Source organism: Trachypithecus francoisi, unplaced genomic scaffold, assembly GCF_009764315.1.
Source record: "Trachypithecus francoisi isolate TF-2019V2 unplaced genomic scaffold, Tfra_2.0 Lachesis_group4, whole genome shotgun sequence".
In the NCBI taxonomy this organism is placed as follows: domain Eukaryota; kingdom Metazoa; phylum Chordata; class Mammalia; order Primates; family Cercopithecidae; genus Trachypithecus; species Trachypithecus francoisi.
This window is the reverse complement of record NW_022681469.1, coordinates 27,477,929-27,499,830: the sequence shown is the minus strand read 5'-3', so window position 1 is coordinate 27,499,830 and position 21,902 is coordinate 27,477,929. Positions and strand designations below refer to the sequence as shown.

The 21,902-nt window shown below is 37.9% G+C and overlaps 1 protein-coding gene across 4 annotated transcripts in view; it reads left to right on the top strand.

The window, feature by feature from the left end:
* The window catches only part of MKLN1 (muskelin 1), a 392,713-nt gene extending 374,122 nt beyond the window's left edge, over nt 1–18,591 (top strand). For 2 of the 4 annotated variants that reach the window (XM_033194310.1, XM_033194311.1), the window contains 2 exons: nt 2,306–2,360; nt 17,333–17,703. In XM_033194310.1, the coding sequence (XP_033050201.1) occupies nt 2,306–2,360; nt 17,333–17,454 (177 nt within the window). In that variant the 3' untranslated portion in view covers nt 17,455–17,703. Of the gene's footprint in view, nt 1–2,305; nt 2,361–17,332 lie in introns of all 4 variants that reach the window. The other 2 variants (XM_033194309.1, XM_033194308.1) reach the window with 2 other exon arrangements.
* The last annotated feature ends 3,311 nt before the right edge of the window (nt 18,592–21,902 follow it).

Genomic DNA, 21,902 nt, shown 5'->3' with positions numbered 1-21,902 from the left:
CATATAGATTGGATAGGATAAAGTAAATTTGCTTGCATTTGTAGGTAACATGATTATGTACATTCAAAACCCCATGGTGTCTACAAAACAATATACTAGGACAAGTGAATTTAGCAAGATGACAAAAATACAAGGTCAGGAGAAAAAAAGAAAGTTATTATTAGCAATTATTTTTATACTAGCAGAGAACAATTAGAAAATGAAAAGCATAGTTTATATTAGCAACAGAAATATCAAATGGGTAGAATGAGTCTGTTGTAAGAAATTTAAAAAGACCTTGATAAATGAAGAGATATATTTATGGATTGAAATGATAAAAATTGTTTAAAGCTGCCCATTTTCCCCAAATTGGCATTTATTTTAATGCAGTGTAAATTTGGTTTTTGTTGTTGTTGTCATTGAGGAAATAGACAAACCACTGTAAAATTTACATGGAAATGCAAAGGTTTGAGACTAGCTAAAACAATTTTGAAAAAATTGGAAGCCTTATACTATCTGATTTCAGGACTCTACGTAAAGCCCCAGTAATCAAGACAGTGTGGTACTTAAGGATAGATAAATAGATCAATACAACAGAATAGAGTCCAGAAGTAGACCCATACATATGTGGTCAGTTGTTTTTTGACCAGGGTGCCAAGTCGAACGGGGAAAAGAAAGTTTTTAACAAATGCTACTGAATAACTGGATATCTCAAACCTTTCTCACTCTTTACTGAAACATTAATTTAAGATGGCTTACAGATCTAAGTATAAAATCCAGAAGAATAAGGCTTTGAGAAGAAAACAGGAGATTATCTTCACAACATTGGGACAGGTAAAGATTTCTTGGACGTGAACTAAAGGCAGTAATTGTTGAAGAAAAATCTTGATAAATTGGACTTCAAAAGAGTTAAAATTTCTACTCATTAAAGGACTATTAAAAACATAAATAGATATCGCCAGATTTAGTAGCTCACACCAGTAATCCCAGCACTTGAGGAGGCCTAGGAGGAAGAATTGCTTGATACCAGGAGTTTGAGACCAGCCTGGGCAACATATGAGACCTCGTCTCTACCAAAAAAAAAAAAAAATCAGAAAATGAGGCAGAAGGATTGCTTGAGCCCAAGAGGTCAAGGCTGCAAGGCTGCAGTGAGTCATGATCACGCCACTGCACTCCCACCTGGGTGACAGAGCGAGACCCTGCCTCAAAAAATAAATAAATAAATAGACAAGCCACAGACTAAACAATCCTTGCAGTAGATATATCTGACAGAGGACTGATACCCAGAATATATAAAGAACTTCTATGCATTTTTAAATTTTTCTTTTTACCCCCCATTTTCATAACTCTTGCTTAGATGAATGCCTATGGAATATTTGTACAATTTCTGATCTTCAAAGGACCATTCATCAGGGCTTACAAATGTTGGTATGATTTAATACCTGAAATGTTAAAGACTACAAACATAGATGTGAAATATATCCTGAGGAATTGGTGATATTAACTGCCCAGGTCTTGGGAAGTGCCAAGTAGCTCCATTGAGGAGTTTGTCTGCTTTAATTCATTCCTTTAGTTTGCCTCTTTTCCTGCATTCTCATTCAAGATAAATATAAATAGTTCTCCAGATTTTTTATCTTGTGCCTGTTTGTTAAATTGCTAATGTTGCAATAGTTTTGTCTTACTCTATTTCTTCATTGTTAAATTACATTGTCTGTTTTAAACTAACTTTGACAGCCTGGAAATCTAAGCATCATTTACAACATTATATCCATTAAAAAAGGCCTTTGGGTTTTAACAACATGATTATATGTAATTGTGGAATCTCAAGCTAAGTTGTAATTTAGAAATGGTCTATACATGCTTTTTTTCTCAGATTTTGATTTACACAGCTGAGACATCAGGTATTTTACAGTGGCTTACGTTTATTTTGAGATGAGAACGTGTATATGCTAAAAATTCGGTAACAGGGCCCAGGGCACCAATCTGATCATATGTGTTAGATTCAAATGACAATTTTCTTTTTTATTTTATTGTGCTGTTGTTCCTTAATAAATACATACTTTAATACATTTTAAAAATAAAATAATTCCAGGAAATGGCCCAGTATTTTGGAAAATGATAATAGCAGCCTGATAGAAAAGTCATTGTATTCTGTAATCTGAATGTGTTCTTCTTGCCACTATTTGGTGAATAGACCTGTGTCACACATATTCTGAAATATGTAGTTACTGATAAATCGTCAAAGTTATAGAAGGTTATTTTCCTTCAGCACACTTAGCCAGCTAATTTGCTTCTTTTTTTTTTTTTTTCTTTCTTTCTTAAACAGTTTCAGCTCCTGGCATCAGCTCTATTCAAATCTGGTTCAGATTTTACAGCTCTAGGTAAGTATTGCAGTATAGTTTATCCAGCTAGATGCCCTAGCATTTGAAAGGTTGGATCTCGGTTTCTATTACATGAAACATCAGGTGAGATGTTTCAAACAGATGAGCAAATGAAGTTTCAGGGTATCATGCAAAATTTCTAATAACCTGCTACAAAGTTACTTTCAGGTATCATTTATCAGTTCAGTTTGCAATGGCTATTATACCGATTGCTGTGTTAGTATGCAAACAGATAGCAATAGAAGCACAGTCAAAATAATTTGTATAGCACTACCTTGGAATGTAGGCTGTATTACTGATACATACTATGAGATAATACTTGTTGATTAAATAGTCTTTCTTCTCAGTTTGTTCTTTATGGAATTGTGTGTCGCCAGAAGAATAGCTATGGGGTAGGCAATCTTTTGGGAGCACAGAAGATAGATTATCTCTTTCCTAAAAATGAGAATTTTGTTATCTTAATTGTTCAAGATAACTTCTAGTTGAAACTCAAGTTTTTCTCAGACACTTTAGTCTTCATTTAGTAATACTGTCATTTAGTATTAATGAATTATTAACTAGACTGTAGGCCGGGCACAGTGGCTCACACCTGTAATCATAGCACTTTGGGATGCTGATGCTTGAGCCCACCGGAGTTTGAGCCAAGCCTGCGCAATATAGTGAGACCTCATCTCTACAAAAAAAATTTTAAAATTAGCCAGGTGTAGTAGTGTGCTTCCATAGTCCTAGTTACCCAGGAGGTTGAGATGGGAGGATCACTTGAGTGCAGGAGGTAGAGGCTGCAGTCAGCCAAGATCATGCTGCTGCACTCCAGCCTAGGTGAGAGAGAGAAACCTTCTGTCTTTAAAAATAAAAAATAAAAAAAATCAGCTAGGCACGGTGGCTTATGCCTGTAATCCCAGCTACTCAGGAGGCTGAGGCAGAAGAATCGCTTGAACCCAGGAGAGGGAGGTTGCATTGAGCCAAGATCATGTCATTGCACTCCAGCCTGGGCAACACAGCAAGACTCCATCAAAAAAAAAAAAAAAAAAAAAAATCCAAGACTGTAGTAAAGTGGGTAGTCTGCAGAACCCAGACCTTTACTTGGGTGAATTTTCAAGGGTATTTTCATCAGATAACTTACTAGTAGCTTCATTTTTTTACCAAGATAATATTCTTGAAGTATGGAAATTCCCAGCTTTCCTGTGGTCAGTGAATGCATATTAATCCCATTGATGCTGGTGCAGTTATTATTTGCCTTAGAGTTGAGCAATAGTATTGAAATTTTCCATTGTATATAATATAAATACCTTTTTTTCTATTTGGAATAAATTAACACTTTGGGATCTCAATTTAGTTTCTTCATTATTTGACCTTTTCTCTCTCAAAAGTGAACAGTACCTCAAAGAAAAAAGAGTATGTATAATTCTGGTGCTTTTCACTGGGATGAAAAAGTAGAGGTGTTCTTGAGGTCTTGCCCTTTATCCATAGCGAGTGATTGAGGCTTCTCGACTGATCAAGGCAACTCCAGTCCTAAGTTCTAACTCCAGAATATGTAGGATTCCTCAGGACTAGACTGAGCAAACTGCTATGAACGTGACTCCAGAAGGTTCTCCTAAGAATTTAGATAATGATTTACCACTATTCATACACTCGAGTTGAAGTCCTTAGGCTACTAGAAATCCCCACTCTGTGAGCTGGAGAACCTAGGTGTAAGCATTAATTTGGAAAGTTCATGCTCTTCTGAATTCTAACATATGAAATGGATAGAATTTCAATACATGAATTGGGGGTCTGGTATATATTCTGTTTGAATGATTGTGTGCCTTATGTCTGATACCACAGCCCAGGCCCATTATTTTTATTTATTAGTGGATAGCACTAAATTGTATCTAACTGACTTATTTTTAGCCTTTAGAACAAGAATTTCTTGGCAGCAATTTAAATATATTAAGTAGGGTGGTGTCAGCAAATATTTTACCTTCAGCTTAACTCCTTTCCTTTCTTTTGACTCTGTCCTGTTCACTGCCAACTAATATATTTTGTCAGGAATAGTTTATTTGGATTCTAAACAAACCTCAGATGTACTGAGAACAATACAAACACAAAAAGAGAAAAATACAAGCAGGGAAAATTCCTGTGGGATGTTGTTTCCTGTCTTGTCTGAGGGAAGGTTGTATAGCCTAGTGATTAGGATATTGGAATGTGAGATGGTGGTTAAGAGTCAGGATCTCTTAAAAGTGGTCTTGAGCAAGTTACTTAAACTTTCTAATTATCAGTTTCTTTATCTGTAAAATGAAGGTAATGGGAGTACTTGCCTCAAATTGCTGAGAGAATTAAATAATTCTGGAAGACATTTAAGCACAGTAAAGCAGTAATGCTCCATTCAGGGTATCATTAATATTGACTGCCTTAAAAATGTGATCTTCTAGCCAGGTGCAATGACTTATGCTTGTAATCTCAACACTTTTGGAGGCCGAGGTGGGACGATCATCTTGAGCCCGAGAGTGCAAGGTTAACCTGGGTAACATAGCAGAATCTTGTCTGTATTTTTCAAAAAAAAAAAGTCACCTTTGTAACACTGGTGAATTTGGATAAGGAGCAAATTCAGATTGTATGCTAATTTTAATAATGAGAAATTTGATTTACTATTTATAAACAAGAAGTACTTTTCATAAGGTTTTATGCCTATTTAGAGTTCCTGGTTCTTGTTCTTATTTATTTTCTGTCAGACTATTTTATATTTACGCCAATTAGAATAGAAATAAAATGGATTATTGGCCGGGCGCGGTGGCTCAAGCCTGTAATCCCAGCGCTTTGGGAGGCGGAGAAGGGCGGATCACGAGGTCAGGACATCGAGACCATTCTGGCTAACACGGTGAAACCCCGTCTCTACTAAAAAAAAAAATACAAAAAACTAGCCAGGCGAGGTGGCGGGCGCTTGTAGTCCCAGCTACTTGGGAGGCTGAGGCAGGAGAATGGCGTAAACCCGGGAGGTGGAGCTTGCAGTGAGCTGAGATCTGGCCACTGCACTCCAGCCTGGGCGACAGAGCAAGACTCTGTCTCAAAAAAAATAAATAAATAAATAAAATGGATTATTTACTATACCTTTCACTGTATAAATGAATATTTCATTTTCTAAGGTCTGCAAAAAAAAAAAAAAAACCTCAGCCAAACTTTCTGAATGACTCCCTCCAGAAATAATCCAATTTACGTTCATCTCTTAGTGAGAATTAAATAAAAGTATTAATATTGTATGTAGTATTTTAAAGAATCGGAAAGATGGAAGGTGATATTATCCTAGTTTTGGAAAAATGTGTGACCTCAGAGAAAATCTCCAAGGATCTTGATTTTAGAGCTTCTGGTGGCTATAGGCACTTGTAAGATTGAACTCAGTCGCTTTGCTAAGTTTAAGAGCTGTATGTTATTTCTAGAAAGTATGAATTGGAACAATTAAACTTATTTTCAGCAAGGTTTGTGACAAGTAGGAAAAATCTGGTCTCTAAAGCATATTACCTATTTATTTATTTATTTAGACAGGGTCTTGCTCTGATGCTTAGGCTGGAATGCAGTGGTGCAGTCGTGGCTCACTGCAGCCTGGACTTCCTGGGCTCAAGCAATCCTCCTGCCTCAGCCTCTCGAGTAGCTGGGACTGCTGGCGTGCACAACCACGCTGAGCTAATTTTTTTTCTTTTTTTACATCTTTTGAAGAGAGGAGATCTCACTGTCTTGCCCAGGTTTGTCCTTTTTTGGTCCTTACAGCTGTTTTTAGAAGTTTACAGTCCAAATATGAAGTTTAATGTTAGAAAATAAGTGTACATTTAATAATGTGTATGCTAGGAAAAAAGAATTCATGTTATTTCTCCTTTACTACAGTAGGAAAATCCAGCTACGTGTAGGATGATAAATTAAAAGTATGTTCCTAACCAGGCATGGTGGTGTGAGATGGAAGAATTTCTTGAGCCCAGGAGTTTGAATCCAGCCTGGGCAATGTAGCAAGACCCCATCTCTAAAAATAAAAAATTATTCCTAATAGGTTACTTTATTTTTAGAGCAGTCATTGTCTTCAGTCATACTACTAGTGATAGGGTGATAGCTAATTAATATTTATTGAGCACTTACTATGGGACCAGGTACTCTTCTAAGCACTTTGCATGTCTTAACTCATGATTACCCCACAGTAACCCTATGAAGTAGCTACTATGTGATCCCCTTTTGTATATGAGAAACTAGGGGGCAGAGAGGCTAAAGTAACTTGCCCAGGCATAGTGCTAGTGAATGGCAAAACCAGGATTAAAACCCTGTCAGTATGACTTCAGAACACCTTCTCTAAACCACTAAATGTGCTACCTCTCACTGAGCTTTACCAGTTTCCACTGCTCAAATGGTTACATCCTCTTTCCATTTTACTTTATTTATGAAAATAAAGTAAGATAAACATAGTGATTAGGAGCATGAGGTTTAGAATCAGTATCACCTTTTTGTCCTAGCAGTGCCGTTTAAGTAGTTGTGGTGCTATTGATGAGTTTCCTAGATCCCCACCCCTTTTTTATTTGTTTCTAGAAAAAAAACATTGATTACATATAAAGCTTAGGATTCTCCTTAAACAACTTTCCTCAATCTCTGTCTTTTACCCTCAAGTATAATCACTTATATGTAATACACCTTTACACACACACAACCGTATACACAGACATAGATGCAGTTGGTTCTCATTATTCAAAGTAGAATAGACAACAACAGGGCGGAGCAAGATGGCCGAATAGGAACAGCTCCAGTCTCCAACTCCCAGCGCGAGTGACAGAAGACCGCTGATTTCTGCATTTTCAACTGAGGTACTGGGGTCCTCTCTAGGGAGTGCCGGACAATCGGTGCTGGTCAGCTGCTGCAGCCTGACCAGCGTGAGCTGAAGCAGGGCGAGGCATCGCCTCACCTGGAAGCGCAAGGGGGAAGGAAATCCGTTTTCCTAGCCAGGGGAACTGAGACACATAACACCTGGAAAATCGGGTAACTCCCACCCCAATACTGCGCTTTAAGGAAACAGGCACACCAGGAGAATATATCCCACACCTGGCCGGGAGGGTCCCACGCCCACGGAGCCTCCCTCACTGCTAACACAGCCGTCTTCGGTGATCTATCCGCAAGGCAGCCTCGAGGCTGGGGGAGGGGCGCCCGCCATTGCTGAGGCTTAAGTAGGTAAACAAAGCCGCTGGGAAGCTCGAACTGGGTGGAGCTCACAGCAGCTCACGGAAACCTGCCTGTCTCTGTAGACTCCACCTCTGGGGACAGCCCACAGCTGAGGTCCAATAGGGAAAGCAGCGGGGCGGTGCAGAGGCGAACGACTCTGTCTGACAGCTTTGGGGAGAGCCGTGGATCTCCCAACTGGAGGTTGAGACCGAGAACGGACAGACTGCCTGCTCAGGTGGTCCCTGACCCTGAGTAGCCTAGCTGGGAGACATCCCCCACTAGGGGCAGTCTGACACCCCACACCTCACAGGGTGGAGTCATCCCTGAGAGGAAACTTCCAAGGAAGAATCAGACAGGTACACTCGCTGCTCAGCATATTCTATCTTTGGCAACCTCTGCTGCTGATACCCAGGCAAACAGGGTCTGGAGTGGACCTCAAGCAATCTCCAACAGACCACAGACAGTCCTTCTGACTGTCAGACGGAAAACTATCAAACAGGAAGGACACCTATACCAAAACCCCATCAGTACGTCACCATCATCAAAGACCAGAGACAGATAAAACCACAAAGATGGGGAAAAAGCAGGGCAGAAAAGCTGGAAATTCAAAAAATAAGAGCGCATCTCCCCTGCAAAGGAGCGCAGCCCATCGCCAGCAACGGATCAAAGCTGGTCAGAGAATGACTTTGACGAGATGAGAGAAGAAGGCTTCAGTCCATCAAACTTCTCAGAGCTAAAGGAGGAATTACGTACCCAGCGCAAAGAAACTAAAAATCTTGAAAAAAAGTGGAAGAATTGACAGCTAGACTAATTAATGCAGAGAAGATCATAAACGAAATGACAGAGATGAAACCATGACACGAGAAATACGTGACAATGCACAAGCTTCAGTAACCGACTCGATCAACTGGAAGAAAGAGTATCAGCGATTGAGGATCAAATGAATGAAATGAAGCGAGAAGAGAAACCAAAAGAAAAAGAAGAAAAAGAAATGAACAAAGCCTGCAAGAAGTATGGGATTATGTAAAAAGACCAAATCTACGTCTGATTGGGGTGCCTGAAAGTGAGGGGGAAATGGAACCAAGTTGGAAAACACTCTTCAGGATATCATCCAGGAGAACTTCCCCAACCTAGTAGGGCAGGCCAACATTCAATTCAGGAAATACAGAGAACGCCACAAAGATACTCCTCCAGAAGAGCAACTCCAAGACACATAATTGCCAGATTCACCAAGTTGAAATGAAGGAAAAAATCTTAAGGGCAGCCAGAGAGAAAGGTCGGGTTACCCACAAAGGGAAGCCCATCAGACTAACAGCAGATCTCTCGGCAGAAACTCTACAAGCCAGAAGAGAGTGGGGCCAATATTCAACGTTCTTAAAGAAAAGAATTTTCAACCCAGAATTTCATATCCAGCCAAACTAAGTTTCATCAGTGAAGGAGAATAAAATCCTTACAGATAAGCAAATGCTTAGAGATTTTGTCACCACCAGGCCTGCCTTACAAGAGACCCTGAAGGAAGCCCTAAACATGGAAAGGAACAACCGGTACCAGCCATTGCAAAAACATGCCAAAATGTAAAGACCATCGAGGCTAGGAAGAAACTGCATCAACTAATGAGCAAAATAACCAGTTAATATCATAATGACAGGATCAAGTTCACACATAACAATATTAACCTTAAATGTAAATGGACTAAATGCTCCAATTAAAAGACACAGACTGGCAAACTGGATCAAGAGTCAAGACCCATCAGTCTGCTGTATTCAGGAGACCCATCTCACATGCAGAGACATACATAGGCTCAAAAAAAGGGATGGAGAAAGATCTACCAAGCAAATGGAGAACAAAAAAAAGCAGGGGTTGCAATCCTAGTCTCTGATAAAACAGACTTTAAACCATCAAAGATCAAAAGAGACAAAGAAGGCCATTACATAATGGTAAAGGGATCAATTCAACAGGAAGAGCTAACTCTCCTAAATATATATGCACCCAATACAGAGCACCCAGATTCATAAAGCAAGTCCTTAGAGACCTACAAAGAGACTTAGACTCCCATACAATAATAATGGGAGATTTTAACACTCCACTGTCAACATTAGACAGATCAACGAGACAGAAAGTTAACAAGGATATCCAGGAATTGAACTCATCTCTGCACCAAGCGGACCTAATAGACATCTATAGAACTCTCCACCCCAAATCAACAGAATATACATTCTTCTCAGCACCACATCGCACTTATTCCAAAATTGACCACATAATTGGAAGTAAAGCACTCCTCAGCAAATGTACAAGAACAGAAATTATAACAAACTGTCTCTCAGACCACAGTGCAATCAAACTAGAACTCAGGACTAAGAAACTCAATCAAAACCGCTCAACTACATGGAAACTGAATAACCTGCTCCTGAATGACTACTGGGTACATAACGAAATGAAAGCAGAAATAAAGATGTTCTTTGAAACAATGAGAACAAAGATACAACATACCAGAATCTCTGGGACACATTTAAAGCAGTGTGTAGAGGGAAATTTATAGCACTAAATGCCCACAAGAGAAAGCAGGAAAGATCTAAAATTGACACTTTAACATCACAATTAAAAGAACTAGAGAGGAAGAGAGCAAACACATTCAAAAGCTAGCAGAAGGCAAGAAATAACTAAGATCAGAGCAGAACTGAAGGAGATAGAGTCACAAAAAACCCTCCAAAAAATCAATGAATCCAGGAGTTGGTTTTTTGAAAAGATCAACAAAATTGACAGACCGCTAGCAAGACTAATAAAGAAGAAAAGAGAGAGGAATCAAATAGACGCAATAAAATGATAAAGGGGATATCACCCTGACCCCACAGAAACAAAAATACAAACAACCATCAGAGAATACTATAAGCCTCTACGCAAATCGACTAGAAATCTAGAAGAAATGGATAATTTCCTGGACACTTACACTCTCCCAAGACTGAACCAGGAAGAAGTTGAATCCCTGAATAGACCAATAACAGGCTCTGAAATTGAGGCAACAATAATAGCCTACCCACGAAAAAAAGTCCAGGACCAGATGGATTCACAGCTGAATTCTACCAGAGGTACAAGGAGGAGCTGGTACCATTCCTTCTGAAACTATTCCAATCAATAGAAAAAGAGAGAATCCTCCCTAACTCATTTTATGAGGCCAACATCATCCTGATACCAAAGCCTGGCAGAGACACAACAAAAAAAGAGAATTTTAGACCAATATCCCTGATGAACATCGATGCAAAAATTCTCAATAAAATACTGGCAAACCGGATTCAGCAGCACATCAAAAAGCTTATCCACCATGATCAAGTGGGCTTCATCCCTGGGATGCAAGGCTGGTTCAACATTCGCAAATCAATAAACGTAATCCAGCATATAAACAGAACCAAAGACAAGAACCACATGATTATCTCATATATGCAGAAAAGGCTTTTGACAAAATTCAACAGCCCTTTATGCTAAAAACGCTCAATAAATTCGGTATTGATGGAACGTACCTCAAATAATAAGAGCTATTTGACAAACCCACAGCTAATATCATACTGAATGGGCAAAAACTGGAAAAATTCCCTTTGAAAACTGGCACAAGACAGGGATGCCCTCTCTCACCACTCCTATTCAACATAGTGTTGGAAGTTCTGGCTAGGGCAATCAGGCAAGAGAAAGAAATCAAGGGTATCCAGTTAGGAAAAGAAGTCAAATTGTCCCTGTTTGCAGATGACATGATTGTATATTTAGAAAACCCCATCGTCTCAGCCCAAAATCTCCTTAAGCTGATAAGCAACTTCAGCAAAGTCTCAGGATACAAAATTAATGTGCAAAAATCACAAGCATTCTTATACACCAGTAACAGACAAGCAGAGAGCCAAGTCAGGAATGAACTTCCATTCACAATTGCTTCAAAGAGAATAAAATACCTAGGAATCCAGCTTACAAGGGATGTAAAGGACCTCTTCAAGGAGAACTACAAACCACTGCTCAGTGAAATCAAAGAGGACACAAACAAATGGAAGAACATACCATGCTCATGGATAGGAAGAATCAATATCGTGAAAATGGCCATACTGCCCAAGGTGATTTATAGATTCAATGCCATCCCCATCAAGCTACCAATGAGTTTCTTCACAGAATTGGAAAAAACTGCTTTAAAGTTCATATGGAACCAAAAAAGAGCCCGCATTGCCAAGACAATCCTAGGTCAAAAGGACAAAGCTGGAGGCGTCACGCTACCTGACTTCAAACTATACTACAAGGCTACAGTAACCAAAACAGCATGGTACTGGTACCACAACAGAGAAATAGACCATGGAACAGAACAGAGTCCTCAGAAATAATACCACACATCTACAGCCATCTGATCTTTGACAAACCTGACAAAAACAAGAAATGGGGAAAGGATTCCCTATTTAATAAATGGTGCTGGGAAAATTGGCTAGCCACAAGTAGAAAGCTGAAACTGGATCCTTTCCTTACCCCTTATACGAAAATTAATTCAAGATGGATTAGAGACTTAAATGTTAGACCTAATACCATAAAAACCCTAGAAGAAAATCTAGGTAGTACCATTCAGGACATAGGCATGGGCAAGGACTTCATGTCTAAAACACCAAAAGCAACGGCAGCAAAGCCAAAATTGACACATGGGATCTCATTAAACTAAAGAGCTTTTGCACAGCAAAAGAAACTACCATCAGAGTGAACAGGCAACCTACAGAATGGGAGAAAATTTTTGCAACCTACTCATCTGACAAAGGGCTAATACCCAGAATCTACAAGAACTCAAACAAATATACAAGAAAAAAACAAACAACCCCATCAAAAGTGGGGAAAGGATATGAACAGACATTTCTCAAAAGAAGACATCCATACAGCCAACAGACACATGAAAAAATGCTCGTCATCACTCGCCATCAGAGAAATGCAAATCAAAACCACAATGAGATACCATCTCACACCAGTTAGAATGGCAATCATTAAGAAGTCAGGAAACAATAGATTGGAGAGGATGTGGAGAAATAGGAACACTTTTACACTGTTGGTGGGATTGTAAACTAGTTCAACCATTATGGAAAACAGTATGGCGATTCCTCAAGGATCTAGAACTAGATGTACCATATGACCCAGCCATCCCACTACTGGGTATATACCCAAAGGATTATAAATTACTCTACTAAAAGACACATGCACACGTATGTTTATTGCGGCACTATTCACAATAGCAAAGACTTGGAATCAACCCAAATGTCCATCTGTGACAGACTGGATAAGAAAATGTGGCACATATCACCATGGAATACTATGCAGCCATCAAAAGGATGAGTTTGCGTCTTTGTAGGGACATGGATGCAGCTGGAAACCATCATTCTTAGCAAACTATCACAAGAAGAGAAAACCAAACACCGCATGTTCTCACTCATAGGTGGGAACTGAACAATGAGATCACTTGGACTCGGGAAGGGGAACATCACACACTGGGGCCTATCATGGGGAGGGGGGAGGAGGGAGGGATTGCATTGGGGAGTTATACATGATATAAACGTTATGCACATGTACCCTAGAACTTAAAGTATAATAAAAAATAAAAAAAAATAAAAAAAAAAAAAAAAAAAAAAACAAAGTATAATGAGTTAGGTTCCTACAAGCCTCTGGTCACAACTTTTATCTACTGATCATATATAACCATATGTTATGTATGTTTCTGTTTAAAGATTCCTCATTTAATATATATTGTTGATTCACTAACATTAAGCTCATGGTCAACATCACTCTAACTCATACCTGAACCAAGCTTATCTAACATGCATATTTTCCCCACAAGGCCTTTTTGCACTTAGGAATGCTAGACAGCGCTTTGGCACTACATTTAGGGGCCATTTTAAACAGTGAAGCCACCAAAAACACAAAAATGTGGTACCAAACAGATGGTGAAAGGGCTGTTGTGGATGGTAAGAGCCGAAACTAGAAAGTAGCAGAGATCACAGAGTTCAGCCTCAGCTGGGGACGTGTGCGTGTGGTAACTCAAATATTTTGCCACTTTAGTATGTGTCTGTAATAACCACAGAAATACCACAAGTATTGATTTGGGGGTTACAAATGAATTTTAGCAAACAGGCAAATTCACAAATATGGAATGTGTAAATGATCAAGATCAACTATATATACACATGCACACACCCATATAAATATATAGGTTTGTATGTGCTGTTTAAATTTATTATATAATGTAAAAACATATTCTGCAGCATAATTTTTAAAAGTTAATCATGTGGCTTGTAGATGTTTTTATGAAGCTGCACTAGATCAGTTGTATCCTTTTGAAGTGATACATAATTATTCATAATAGGGTTCTACCATAATTTAACCATTCATCTAATGATAGTGTAAATTTCAGTTTCCTCATAGGTAAATAGTAAATAAAAATAAAAGATGTGCCTTTGAGAGTTAAATGAGCTTAGTACATTGCCCTACCACTTAAGCACTTAATGACTATGAGTTAATGAAAAATAAAGGGCTTTGGAGTCAGACAGACATGGGTTCCACATTCCATCTCTTCCCTCCCTAGCTGTGTGACTTCATTGAATTACTGAATCTCTTTCTGTGTAAAAGAGGTAGATGAAGAACAAAAATAGTAATAACTTTAAGATTATTGAAGCTCTCAAAGTCGTCTCATCTGAAACTGGATATTATAATACTTCATTGTGTTTGTGACAATGAAATATAATCATACCTAAAGTACCTACCACACAGGAACTCAGTGTTTTTTCCCTCTTAGATAATTTTATCTCAAGAAAATGGTATTACTTTATTAGAGTAGCATTACAGAATCCATATCTTATTTTAAAAATATAACACAGCATTGTACTTCTACATATTCAGAACATAAAAGAGAGAACTAAGCCATTTTAGTACAGTGCTTAGACTGTATACTTTCAGTGGGGTATAGTCTAAAAACAATAAAAGCAAAGTAATGTTGAGTTTTTGTTGGTAGTGGTACATATATAGCAAATCTAGAACTCTTATGTATTTTAAGTTGAACAAATACGATGTTGCTGAGAGAGTTTTCTTGGTGGAAGAAAGGAGATGTGGAATGGGATAAGAGAAGGATTAATTTCTTAAATCCTCTGGGGCTTTAAGAAATTAGAATTAACAATAAAAGCATGAACTATAATATTGTAAAAAAAATGTATGCATATGATAGGTATGTATGCATAGGCCTAGAAACAGTGACACCCTGGCAATTAGCACAGCTGTTCTTGCTTGGTTTTTAAATAATAGTCACAGCTAAAAGGAATTAGGACTCCAGAACTGTGTAAGGATGAATTTGGACATATACTAGAAAGTAAGAAGGTACCCCAAAAATAATGGGTGTATTTCAAAAAGACACAGAAGCCAGCTCAAAAAGGCTCTCATTGGTCAAATCTGGGACAGTATGAGTATTGGAATGAATGATGACAGTAATGAGTATAACATATTGAACAAGAGAGAATCCCTGAGTACACAGTGATGTGAACAAATAAGTAAAATGGGAGGAGGGGAAGAAAAAGCTCTTCTTTACAATAGAATGTCAACAACTGTAGAAGGAATCGTAGAGTTAGAAAATCACCATCATATAACTGATAATTGTTTTAGAAAGAATCATCAATGATTGCTAAATTATTGGATGCAGGGCTGTTGGAGAACAGGATATTTACACAGTCTCATCAAGCTGTCTCCCTATCAATAGTTTATTAATTACAAAGGTAGAAAAGAACACCTTTACCTTGGAGAAATTTGGCATATATACCAGCTTAAGCAGATGATCAAAGTTAACATCATCAGTATTGGGATAAACTGATACCACATGCCTTCTGAGATGATGCCCTGAGACATACAGTGTCACTTCTGTAGTATTCTTGCCAAAACTGCATAAACTGAATCTGATCATGAAGAAACAATCAGGCAACCCAGCTTCAACACATTTCACTCATAAGTGTTCTGTGCTCTTCAAAAGTACTAGTGTCATAAAGGACAAAGAGAGGCAGAGGAACTATTTCAAACTCGAGAGATTGGAAACTAAATTCAGTATGTGATCTTGGATTGGATGTTAGATTAGTAGGAAACATGACTGTAAAAAAGTGACTGAAAAATGACTGGTATTATTGGGACATCAATGTTAAAATTTCATGAATTTAATATATATTGATTATGTAAGTTATTGTTCTTGTTCTTAGCTGAAATTAGTTTGAGCATATAGGGGGCAAAGCTGTCTAAAACTTACTCCCAAATAGTTCTGCAAAAAGATTTTCAGTGGGGTACACACACAGGGAAAGAGAGAGGGAGAACGTATTTGGTGAAACTTTTAACAATTGATGAGATGAATCTAAGTGAAGGCTATATAGGGTGTTCATTGCACAATTCTTGAAACTTTTATGTGAGTTTGAAATTTTTCAAAATAAAAAGTTGAAAAAGAAACAATTTGAAAATTTTTTAAAAAAGCATAAAATAGAAAGGAAGACTCTTATCTCACCGCAGAGATAACATTTGTTAATATGTTGAAGTATTTCTTTCCGTTCGTTTCCATGATCCGATAGTGGGCTTTGTTAAACTCAAGCTCATCTCAAGTAAACATTTTCCTCAAACTTAAAACAGTATATTTTTAAAAAATAAAAAGGAATGTGCTGTTCTTGAGGCATTGTTTATGTTCCTTCCAGGAAACTGGTATCCTTGGCAATGTTATGGTCTATTCCTGTTCTTCTACAAGATTAAAACAGATTGGACCTAAAATGGTTCTCTAAGTTGAATGAAAAGCAGTCACTGAACACCATGGCATACATAACTCTTGATGGCTCTGTTTCTGTTTCTCATGGCACTCAGCAGTGCTCTCATGTCTCAGCTATTTCAGGAATAGGGGAAATTATTTATTTTATTTTATCACTTAAATATCTCATTTGTATGTAAGAAATCTGAAGCAGCTGAGATAAACCACTTGATGAAGACAGCATCTCACTGAATGTTCCTTTAGCTGGAATGAACTTGATCGTTGAATGTTTATTAGAGGTTAGGGGGAAAATCCTTTAGATTAACAGTCCCTACCTTTTAAAAATGTCATACGCTTTCTGATATTTATCAGGATAGAAGTAGTTTATTGCCCTATTCCTCACATAATGTGTGCCTAGCATAGGGCCTGGTACATAGTAGCAGAAAGGTATAGTGTTTATTACGTGCAGGTACCATTCTACATATTGTACATGTATCTCTTTCCCTCAGTCATCTGTGTTATCACTCAGTTCTCTGAGACTACTTCCAGCTGTCTCAGAGACATTGATGATTTTAGACTAATTTCTAAAGACCTTTCATTTTGATTTTATTATATTTTTATTACCAAAAAACTTCTTAGTGGTTCAGAAGCATTAACAAGTCAGAAAAGACAAGTGGAATTTCCTCAGTGGACCAGCAGAGGAAAGACCTTGTAAGGAAGAGAAGAGAGATCAATATTATTTAGTAACTAAATTGCCAGTCCTTCTGCTAGAGGTTTTTCATGTAACTACATTTAATCTGCACAATAACTGTATGAAGTAAACAGGATTGTCACATATTTACAGCTGAGGAAGCAAAGTCTGAAAGCCAGAAAGTCTGATTAATTTACCTAAGGTCACACCACAGCAACTGGGGTCAGATCAGTAGTGTCTGCCTGGTTTTGAAGCCTGATTTGATGTCTCCCTTATAAAATACATTGCTGCTGGTCTCAACTAGTTTTTCTGTTACATGTTTTAAACACAATGGATGTTTCTTTGTATCTTCCTCACCAGGCTTTTCTGATGTGGATCACACCTATGCTCAAAGAACTCAGCTCTTTGACACCTTAGTAAATTTCTTTCCTGACAGCATGACTCCTCCTAAAGGCAACCTGGTAGACCTCATCACACTGTAACTGAAGAGTCACTGGACACAGAAATGGAAAACAGGAGTCGATTTTCCATCTTTTGGATTGCAGCTCCACTGACTGACAGTAAAGCTGCAGTGATTGAGGACTGCACCAGAGTTTTGAAGGGATCTTAACCATCACAAGTTTTTACCCTCTTCCTTCATGCCTGACCTCAACCCCACTCTCCTCATCCTATTCCTAAATTAGGCTAATAAAGTGAAATTGGTATACTTTCCAGTTAAATATATATATATATTTTTCTTACTTTATCTTTTAAGAATTAATGAGTATAAAAGAAAAATTAGGCAGTTTACCCTTTCAGATTTTTATTTCTTTTTTTTAATTGGGGGAAATAAGCACTATTAACAGATTCAGCACTACAAGTATTTAGAATGTTGTTGCTGTTGGTCATTTGACCTGCCTTCTCCCTTCCCATTTCACTTCACCTCCCATCACACAACTGCGTGTAAGTGGTGTCACTTGTTTACCTCTTTACTTCATTCTTAACAAGTGTATAGTTCTCTAGGACAGTTGATGTATGTTAAGGTGATATCTGTGTCTGTGTTGACTTGTTTTGTGTTACGTTAAACAGTAGGCAGAACTGAGGTCTCAAGTTTGCACTCTTGACCATAAAACTAAACATGAAACCTGAGATTGACCCGAGCACCTATCTGAGGTTGGTATATAATATTTCTGTAATGATATATTTTATAGTAGATATTACAGTAGTATCTGACTTTGAGTCACAGAAACCTTAAACTGAGGAGACAATAGTTCAGAACCTTTAAGAGCCATTCTAAAAATGACCAGCAGGAGGGATCGAGTAGTGAATAATATCTTCATAGCAATTTTAGGAGAAAATGACTCTTTTGTCCAGAAGAGCTCTGCAGAACCAGGGCTCCCGTTTCTCTTGTGCTATCTCTGTAGTATTTTCTTTTGAGAGAGGAGGCTGGGTTTCCAGAGCTTTGCTTTCATTTATTTTTATACACATTGTCTCTCTATATCTGCTTGTGGATATTGATATTTTAAAGAGATGGTTTGTGGTTGTCCAGTGGTATACAACTGACAGGCATTTCATTAAGCACATAGACCAGACTTTGTGAACAGTTCAAATATTTTTTCATTAAAAAACAAGGTATGGCAGATGCACTTTCCCACAGGTCAGTTTTTTTATGAGAGATAGAGGTACATATCTTCTGAGGAGGTGCTGTGGAATGCAATGTGGGGAACCTGCATCTGGCTAGTGCGTACATTTGCTCCAAAACCGTGTTGTATGAAGCTGACCGCCACCATGCTAAAGCAGACTCGTATTAAAAGAAGTGTCGGTCGATCCAGTGGCTCTTAAGAGTGAATAGCTTTATGGAATCAAGTATGTCCCTGAGTAGCAAGATTAGGCCTCACCAAAGGAGAAATTAAACTGCAGTTTCAAAAAGTATCATGTATAGGAATGAAACATTGAGGTCCCACTTTATTCTGTCTTTAGTATATGGTTTTACTTCTTTTGGGGATTGATGGGAATATTTTTTTTTTTTTTTTTTTTTTTTTTTGAGGCAGAGTCTCGCTCTGTCGCCCAGGCTGGAGTGCAGTGGCGCGATCTCGGCTCACTGCAAGCTCCGCCTCCGGGTTCACGCCATTCTCCTGCCTCAGCCTCCTGAGTAGCTGGGACTACAGGCGCCCGCCACCGCGCCCGGCTAATTTTTTGTATTTTTGGTAGAGACGGGGTTTCACCATGGTCTCGATCTCCTGACCTTGTGATCCGCCCGCCTCGGCCTCCCAAAGGGGAATATATTTTTTGTTAGTTCTAGGCTTGAATCATGGGCTCCTTGGCTTTCCTAGCATCCCAAAGCAGTCAACAGTGATTTCTTAAGCAATTTGATCTGTACCTTTACTTGTGAAAGGTATGCTATATAATTCAGCAAGTACCAACTTTTGTAGCTGCAGAATAACCAAGTGGCTATCCAGTCAAGCAAATACAGTTTACTTACATACTTGAACAGTTTCATAAAATGATTCCCCTGAGTGACAGAAGAACATAAAATGTTAATATCACTAATATAGCCTGTTAAATCTTTTGGGAGACAGGTGAAAATCAGAAGATTGACAAGGAAGAACTTGAACTTGCTAAGGCTTCCTAAATTTAAAAGCTCTAGTTTTGCTTAGTATGAATTCTGGCACTTTAAAAAGATTAAGCAAGCGAAATCCTGCTGCCCTCCACCATTTATTTTTGCAGTGCTTCTTTGTAATTGTTTTCATCAGTTCCTTAAATGTTACTTGGAGGAAACTAAGTTATTGACCTCAGTTATTTTATTTTTGTTTTTCCTTAATTGTTTCCCTACTGGTTTTTTTGGAAAACATATTTGTTTTAATTTCATCTTTCCTCACTTTATTTAGGTAAAATTTTCCCCCTTCATTTCTGGAATTTTTTGCTCACCGCCATGTTTAAATGGGGTTGAATCATAGCGAGCCATTCGCTCTTGCCAAAGTGAGATAGATGTACTGAGGAAATAATTGAAAAGTCAGACACTGTACTGTGGGGCTTTAATGGGAGCACTGCTGGAAATGATTGCAGAGAATATAGTGCTTCATATATCCATGACCAAGATTGACATGTTGCTCACAGCATGTCACTATTTAGTGAGGACCCACGTGTATTTCCAAGAATTCCAGCATAGACTATAATTTAAATAATCGAATTTGTTATTTAGGTACACTGTTTATATAGCCAAGTGTATATGCTTTACTACCTAACAATTATTTCATTCTAGCCTAGGTGAATCCCTAATTGAAACACCTGGCTAACACTTTACACACATGAATTAAGTGGGATACAGTTTGCTCATTTGTATGATCTCCAACTTCAACCTCATTCTTCCTTTTTCCTAGCATAATACATTATTTTCAACCAGAAATTAAACTAGATATCCAATATTATTTTCAGTGCTTGTACTTCATGAGAAGTAATCTGATTTTCAAGATACCTCTTAAGTGCATTTGCATTTTATTTTGGTAATGGCAGAGACCTCATGTGGCCAGTTTGATTGATTCAAGAATATATCACTCTTATTCAAGCAAAGGAATTCAGACTTGAATGCCAACCTCTGTGCTGAAGCTGACAGACAATATTAACTCTTATCAAGGCCATCTTTTAGACCTGATTTTCATTTATATGAAAACAGACCTGTCCATGTCTAATAAGTAAAAACTGATAGAATACATTAAAAAGTCACTGGTTTATCATAGAAAAGTTTGATGGGTTTAGAGCTCAGTGATTTAAGCTTCTAAAACTGCATTCTTGGGCAAAGTATGTATATTATATATAAATAGTTGGCAGCTTATTCCAGTTGGTCTCTTCACGTCTGCTTTTAAAGTGCTATGTAGAGATACATTAACAGAGGTATAATAAAACAGTGTTTTAAAATCTAGCCTATAAACAAAAGCTAGTTTGAGGCACCCAAGTGTTTAGTGAGAGATAAGAATGAATGCTTAATGGATCAAAAAAGCACTTAGGAGTATGTTCCTGATTTTATTCTCTAAATTATACTCAATTTCATGGTAATTACATGAAGAAGTACCTACAATTATTCTTAACACTACATGGAATTCACTGGGTAATTGTGGGTCATTTATTTCCTGAAAGTCATGTGAAATCCTTAGCTGGTTGAATGTTGCACAGTATTTGTGTGTTATGGTTTAAAGTGACTTCTGTGGGAGGGAATCATTACAACATATATTCTAAATAAAGTCATCTAACTGTTAAAAAAAAAAAAAAAACCTTTCCTAACCCTTCTTTTCTTAAAAATCCACATTAATCCACAATTTCATCCCTTTGCAAGAAATTCTTGCCTGAATTCTCACCAAGTTTTGAATTCCTAAAATAGCCCCTGATCTAGGATGTGAAAAGGCTGCCCCAGAAAAAGTTGATGACTAGAGGAGTATCATAGAGGGTCTACATATAACAGTACTTACAGATTAGATCTTTGGGCGCTTTAACACAAGATTTTTGTAATCCTTATTAGTCAAATAACACTATTCTTTTGTGGTTCTAGACCCTGGCTTCTATCTCCCTGTGATTTGTTTTAATGCTGAAATGACTTGGCTATCCAAAACTTCTAGTCTAGAGGTCTGTTGGTTGAAGGTAGACATTTCCAAGTTTGTCAAAATAATATGAAGCTGACGAGCTCACATGAATGATGTTGCCCTCATTTGTTTTGGGTGAGGACTCATTACTGCAGTATGTCAATTTCTTCACCAAATGCTTTTTCTTTTTCTCAATAAATCCTGTCTTAGAGGTTCTATTTATACATGATTTTTAAAACCTTGGTTTCCTTCTATCCACCAAATACTGTGAATTGTTCTTCCATTTATTTTTCTTAGCTAATGTAACTTTATTCTTGACTTTTGTTAGCCCTAGACTTCCGAGATTTTCTGTGGCATTCTGTAGGAGCATTATATTG